This window comes from Malaya genurostris, chromosome 2, assembly GCF_030247185.1.
Source record: "Malaya genurostris strain Urasoe2022 chromosome 2, Malgen_1.1, whole genome shotgun sequence".
Lineage (NCBI taxonomy): Eukaryota > Metazoa > Arthropoda > Insecta > Diptera > Culicidae > Malaya > Malaya genurostris.
This window is the reverse complement of record NC_080571.1, coordinates 125,476,291-125,483,871: the sequence shown is the minus strand read 5'-3', so window position 1 is coordinate 125,483,871 and position 7,581 is coordinate 125,476,291. Positions and strand designations below refer to the sequence as shown.

The window sequence follows — 7,581 nt, the reverse complement described above, 5'->3', positions numbered from 1 at the left end:
ATGAATGTCATAAATGACTTATTTCGATCAAACAAGCCAACTAGCATTCGCTGACAACAATAGAAGCCATGCAACTAGACACTTAACGCGGAAAGGCGTGGCTAGATTAGGCCAATAAACTTGTGTGTGAAACCAACTTGTCTTGGAGTAAAAGTAACAAATAAAAAATCTACCGCATGGCCATCCCAATTCGTCACGCCATACTGCCATGCTGCGTCAATACAAGAGAATGGGCGGTGATGGTGTCAGACAACAGTGTAAGTGTAGTGGGGAGGATCGTCAGTCGTCTTTGTATAAATGAGGGAAATTGTGTATAACATTATGGCTCACGATCACCCTGTCCACGTTCCACAATCTCGTGCATACGAAATGAACCGAACAAATAAGTGAAACGAACAAATTAAACGGCAGAGACAACGTCCAAATGCGATGATAGGAGATCATTATACAACGAAACAAGCACTAACAAACATCGGTTGGCTACGCATGAAGTCCGGTGCAATCGTGATTCGAAATTATAAACACCGTTCATATGCAAACACAATGAAAAGAAAAACAAACAAAATTACATTCGAATATGGCCGAAGCCGCCCATGTTTTCTTCAGCTTGAAATACGTGATACAAATAAATGATTTTAGCTTCACCGGCTGTCTCTGTTGTTGAGTCTGAGCAGTAATTACGAACGATCGATGGCGCCATCACTGTGTGTCCTTACTAAAGCAGGCGCCGTATGCAACAACTCCTGTAGTAATGGGTGGCGAACTATACAAAAATTCTGCAGGGTGCATTTGCAAACATCCAGGTTGAGATTCTATGTCAGGACGCTTTTTCAGACGGTAATATTTTTCACATTTTTCGAAAAAATTTATGTAGTCATCAGTACTCTGCAATGAATGGAAAATGGTTTATTGGTAGCGCATCAATCAGTTTGAAGTAAATAACATTTTAATTAATCATTTTTGTATCTATGCATGAGTTTTCGAAGAGGAATCCTTTCTTAGCTGTAATATTGTTATTTTACTTTAAAAATTTATATGTTTAGTTAAAAAATTGATCAGTAATATAAAAACAACCGTTTTAATCATCCAAGTGGTGCCTTTCTCGATCTTTCTCGACTATGCTGAATCCGAAAACCAGGGACCGACAAAACTAGAAAGAGTTCGATTGCTACTCGGATACGTTTTGAAGATTTTGTTCAATTTTTCGATCATTCAAATCTAACATCGTTTTCGTTTATTGATCAGAGCAGCCCGAGAGCTGACCCAGAGTCGCCCACACAACTTTTGAGATGTTTTTTTTAGCAACCTGGGATCGCTCCAATCGCGTAGCTTCGATCTGAAAATTTCCTCGGGTAACATCACGACATCCATGCGAGTTTGTTTATTTTTTTCTTTTTACCTTTTTTTATATATATATCAAAAATAGGTATAGAATTCGCTCCAACTTTCGAAAATTTTTCCGAGGCCCGGAGGGCCGAATGACATATACCAATCGATTCAGCTCGACGAACTGAGCAAATGTCTGTGTGTGTGTATGTGTGTGTGTCTGTATGTGTGTTGTCAACTAGAAGGTCGAGATCTCAGAGATGACTGGACCGATTTTGTTCAAACTAGTCGCAAATGAAAGGTCTCCCCGTCACCCAAAACGCTATTGAATGGTTTTGAGATCGGATGTTTACTTTTTGAGTTATTCGAAGTTTTATGTCAAAATTTTCAGTTTTTTGACAGTATCTGTCACAATTGACCTTGAAAACAGAATATGTTTTCAGACTTAGATTCCGCACGATAATACCTATTCAACAAGCCATAGATTGTTGAAATCCGTTCATTTTTAACGGAGATATCGAAATTTTTGTGTAAACGACTTTTCCCCCTATTCCAGCAGTAGGAGTTTTGAGCGCTGTATGACAAAGCAATGCTTGGGAGCAACGGAAAACACGATTTTCTATTCTGTTACATACAATTGTTTATAAGTACCAAAAAGACTGTGTACAGCATCCTTTTTCATGACAATTTGCCTCGGACCGATTTCAGCACGACTCGTTTTTGGCAACATAATCGTTCGAATATGACATATGTAAGCCAGATGATGGCAGCAATTTCGACTTGAAAGCAATTCCAAAATTATATTGATTTAAGCTACTTACAGCAATAAATGCTGGAAGAACATTACTTCCATATACCATACGACTCAGTTCGTCGAGATCAGCAAATGCGTGTGTGACAAATAATTTCACTCAATTTTTTCGGAGACGGCTAAACCGTTTTCTACAAACTCAGATTCATATGAAAAGTAGTATACTACCAAACAAGGTTCCTGAATTACGTTTGGATCCGACTTCTGATTGCGGAACCACAGGATGATATGTAAAACGAAATCAAAATAATGCAATTAATTTTTCTCGTAGATGGCTGAACCGATCTAAGATTCAAATGGAATCTAAGAATAATCCAAGATTCAAATGAGAGGTCTTAAAATCCTATAAAAATTAGTCAGATCCGATTTCTGGTTTAGGAGATACAGGGTGATTACTATAAAAATGTCCATTTCATATAAATTAATCAGGTTCATCGGGTTTGCAAATTTGGATAATCGATTACCAAATAAATTTATTTCAGTTTAAGCGGTATTCTTTTTTGGATTCGGAATGTACCCCCAAATTTTAATTCGCACTACAATTTCTCAAAGATGTCTACACACTCCTCAGGTGAATTTATCTGATTTCGGCTACACCGATCTTAGAACTCCGGATCCAGTTTCGAATCGTTTCTCAAAGTTTAATTTTTTTTTCAAAAAGGCCAAATCGAACTTCAAAAAAAAAAATTCAAATTAAAGGACCCAAGGTCCCATACGAAATTGGTGAATTTTATCCGATTCTGGAATTACAGATGATGAATTTTAAAAATTCATACCGATATAGAAGATGTAAATTGTTTGGCGTATTAATTTATGGCCATTCGAATCATTTTGGGTTATGCTAGTTCCTGAATACCAGCTCTGGAAGTACCATAAATAATGACGAAAAACTCTAAAGTGGAACTTACTTCGACATCTCATGGAATGTTCAATCGAATGTCACACGTTAAGATTGAAATTCGATACGATTTGCAGATTCGAAATTACAGGGTAATGAGTGATTAAAATCTCAATTTGCCGTTTCAAACAACGATAATTAAAATAATGTCATGAGAACTAAAACACCTAAGAATATCCATGCAAAAAAACACATGCGGATTGATAAAAAAAGGTATCATCTCACTGCTAGGTGGATTAATCACGTTTTTTAATGAGTTGTTGTTTAGGGCGCGTACTACGTGTTCGTTTTACTCGGAGTCAAAGTCGCCCGCGTGTAGGTTCAAAAACGAAAAAGTTTGTGAAAATCCGTTCTCCTGTCCCCGAAAAATTAATGAAAGTCGGACCTGAATAAAATGTGATATCAGTCGAAAAAGCTGTAGGGCCATTTATTTGAATCTCAGTTTTCGAAAATAGGTCCTCCTATCTCAGAGACATCAATGTAAGTTCCATATCGAAGTCTTTTATTCTGCTACTTCCGGAGCTTACAGAAATGAAATCGAACACCGATATAGCAAAATTTATTTATTCGACCATCAACTAACAAGTCTGGCGAACTTAAAAAATTGGTTGGCCAATTTGAAGATATTCGTTAAAAATAAAATTTCAACATACATGACCTTGCACTTCCTTAATCGGAAGCTGGAAAAAATTCAAATTTCTGAAGTTTGTCAAAATAAGTTCAGCCATATTAGAGAAAATTTTGTGACATTATTATCCAATTTTTCACAATCATCAACCAGTAATTCCGGAACCGAAGGTCAAATCCAGAGTAAATTAAAAAAAAATCTAGCCTACCATTTTAGAGAATAACAAGTAACATATACTACATACATACATACATAAATAAAGATAAAGATTTCGTGATCTCAATGAACGAAGTCGAACCGTGGAACAACTTGAATATGCAACTTTGTATGACTATGAAAAAAACAAACTGTTGTTGATGGGCGTAACATATGAAAAGGGTATACAAATAAAATAAATTGTTGGAATTTAAAATATTATGTTGGGTAAGACTATAGGATTTACTTTTGCATTTTTAATTCATGATAATGCATAGAATTCATGAGGTGGTAATAATTACAACCCTAAAGACATTCATTTCAAGGCTGTACTAAAATACCTTATAGTAAATAACGAAGTTACATCATCAACACATTCAAATTGCGTAAATTTTGCTTTAAAAAAACATTAAATGTTCTTAAACCCTATTTTCAAGAGTAAATGGGAGCCATACATTCCGTTTAATAAATATTCCAATTTCAGATGAAATTTCCGAACCTACTCAACCATGCATAGAGCAGCAGATGTAAATTAAATTATTACATTAAACCAAATGCGATCATTGCCTATTCGAAATTTCCAACGGTACCAAAAGCATGGGAACTCATGCAGGAATAGTATCAATCTGTAAAATAACGGAAATTGGGATTAAAAAAAATTATCTTACATAAAAGGCAGTGTAGTTCCGGGTATTGAAAGACATTCCAGGTGTATTTAATGGTATATCTGAACACATATTAGATAAAAATACAGCGACCAAGTACTAGTAAAACTATATATAGATTATTGCTGTAAACTTTGCGAAATTTTTACTGTGTGCTGCAATTAATGCAAGTTGTTAACCGGTTGAATGGCATATGACTATCGGCCCTCTGGGCCTCGGTTTTTCACTCAATTTTGTTAGTGTCTGAAAAATCTTCTGCATCAGAAAGGCTGAAATAGTATGATTTTTTCTCTCAGATCCAGGCCCGTGCACAGGAGTCATTCCAGGGAGGGTTGGGAGGAGATGTTATTCATGTTTTGGAGCACGGTTTCTCACACGTGCCATCCTGAATTCGATCCTTATTTGTGACGTTATTACGTCTTACTTTACTATGGGGCGTCTTTTCAATATTCACACTGTGGAAGAATGGGTAGAACTTAATCGTGAATATCCCGCGTTGTATTAAACGCAAAAACTCAGAAATTTATGATTATTGATTAAACGCAAAAACTCAGCAATTTATGATTAAATTTCCAACAGTGTGAAATAACCATGATTAACTTTAACTTTGCTCATTTTTTTGAAAATAATTCAATTTAAGATTTAGAATTTAGTTCAGAATTCAGTTTTAGAATTTGAATCCCGCCAAAAATTCAAAACTAGGATTCTGGAACTGAATCTCAATTCTAGGTTCTGGCAACGAGATTTTTGGTTTTGGTTTCTTGACTAGATTTTGGAACTGAAATTAGTATCTTAATTTAAGCTCGCAATTCTGATTCATGAATTCAACTTCAGAATTTTTTATCAAGATTTAAGTTATGGATTACAGAAAAAAAAATTTTAGATCCGAACTAGAATTTTATAAATTGACTTCTGAGCCAGAATTGAATTCCTAAATTCAGTTTTAGAATTTACTTCTTAATCCTAAGTTTCAGAATTCAATTCCTCAATCAGTTTCATAACTCATTTCTAGGATTCAGGTTAAGAATTCTGAACCTGCATGCTGGAATTGAATTCGGAATTTGGGTTCCAGAACTAGATTTTTGGATATTGCAACTAAATTCGAAGCCAGTCCCAGGTTCTACGATTTAGCTTATTAATTCTGTTCCAGTTCCTAAATGTACAGAATTAAGGCTCTGGTGTAGATAAATAAATGATGGCAAAAAGTACTCGACAGTTGTAAGCAGTATAATATTGTATAATTCTGGGTTATTTGTGAGGTAGAATATGCTTGTCGCTGATAAGTCATACTTTGTTGCATCGCTTAAGAGCATCTTCCATGCAACTGATAAACTGATGCATGTATTATTTGGATTTTTATTACTATTTTCAAGTTTTCTGGAACCAGGAAACAAAATGGAAAGTTACCAAGATAAATTAAAATGGCCATCAATCAAAACTGTTACTGTTTAACGTGCAGCAATATGTTTCAAATTCTTTATATTGTGATTCTATATAAGCACTTGCTTACTAAAATCCGAAGGAGAAAAATCATAATCGGATCGGTCCAATATATGTCAACCTTAAACAGTAATTGCAGAGTCAATAATTGTTCATGATTTTAAGCAACAATACCATTCAAATTAACACAAATTACAAATCAAACAGGGTACGGTAATCATTGGAAAAGCAAAGTTTTAGTTTAACATTCATTCAATGGAATTTGACAATTCTGATTAAACCGACTTCGCAGCCCAATAATCAACGCAATTAATGAATCTTTCTCTTTTCCACGTAAATATAGCACCGGCATAAGAATCGAAATCGTTATATAAGATTGTTTAGAGATATCACCGTAGAATTGTACGAATTACTGAAAATCTTTATAAACACCGTTCGAAAATTTTCTATCAATCGCTGACGATGTGTGTCTTTAATTGATACAATTTATTGGTAGCAGGACATGCATACTTACTAAAACTTTGACCAGTGGAATATTAATATGGTCAGGAGCAGGTTCATCAAATGGCTTTGATAGTCCTCGTTTAACCTCCAGCTGCATTAACATATGGGCAGCATATTGATTACGCATTTGCTTATCCAGAAAATTTCCGCCCATTTTATAGAAAGTAGTAAACCACATTCGTATCATATCACGCACTAGTAAAACAAGTGTGTCATTATTGCTCCAGATAATAGAAAATTGTACTTACCAGATTTCGGGAACAGAAAACTCATAGAAAGTATTGTCCTGGCATCTTCCCTGAAAAATTGATCCAATTGCTGCTCCTCTGAATCGGACATTGTGGAAATTCGTGTTTCAAATATATATAAAATAGAGCGGCAGCGTATGCCAGTTTTAACTTTGACAGAACTGTTTGAATGAATAAAACTTAAATGGCTTGCTGGGGATACGTTTGTTACAGTTTCTATTCCATTATCGATCTCCTATGTAAACCTGCAGCTGCTGAATTTGCTCTCAGCTATAATTTTTACACCGTTTTTGCTTGATGCAGAACCAAGATCAGTTGTTACCCTAACTGCTGCCATAAATTAAGTAAACATAGATTTCTCACTGTACGGTGACACTAACAGCACCTCTAGTGAGAAACGGGTGCACTTTTTTCCATTAGCTACTGTGGTTGTGTTAAATGCGCAGGCAACTTTATGCATGCATTTTAGGAGCATTTACGCACCCATTCTACACCAGACGGCGCTTTTGGTGTCACGGGTTTCTCAACTACAGTACTATTACACTGGGGAATCTAGGTTTATTTTATTTAAGCTGCTGCCAAACCGTTTGTTTGAAACCTGTTTAGGACTTAGTTTTATGGAACTAAAATTCGGGACCTAGTCTCGAATCTGAGTCTCAGTTTCGTAAAAATTGTGTTTTGCTCAAGGTTTTGCTAGTTTCGTAGACGAAAGCTACATTCCAATGTGGTTTTTTCAGCCTCATTTAATCTCAATCTCTCAGTCACTTCCCGATCAATTTAAAATATTTTGGAGATCATACGATTAAAAAAACCTCATGTTTCTCGACGAAACCTGTATGAGTTTATTAGAATCAAACTATGAATAT

At 35.3% G+C, this 7,581-nt stretch overlaps 1 protein-coding gene across 1 annotated transcript; it reads right to left on the bottom strand.

The window, feature by feature from the left end:
* Positions 1-565: 565 nt before the first annotated feature.
* Positions 566-6,963, bottom strand: LOC131432537 (uncharacterized). Its single transcript, XM_058598873.1, has 3 exons — positions 6,716-6,963; positions 6,478-6,662; positions 566-885 (listed from the first exon to the last, which is right to left on the bottom strand). Exons 1-3 carry the CDS (start codon positions 6,804-6,806, stop codon positions 700-702), a joined length of 462 nt encoding a protein of 153 aa, XP_058454856.1. The 5' UTR covers positions 6,807-6,963; the 3' UTR covers positions 566-699.
* Between the last annotated feature and the right edge of the window lie 618 nt (positions 6,964-7,581).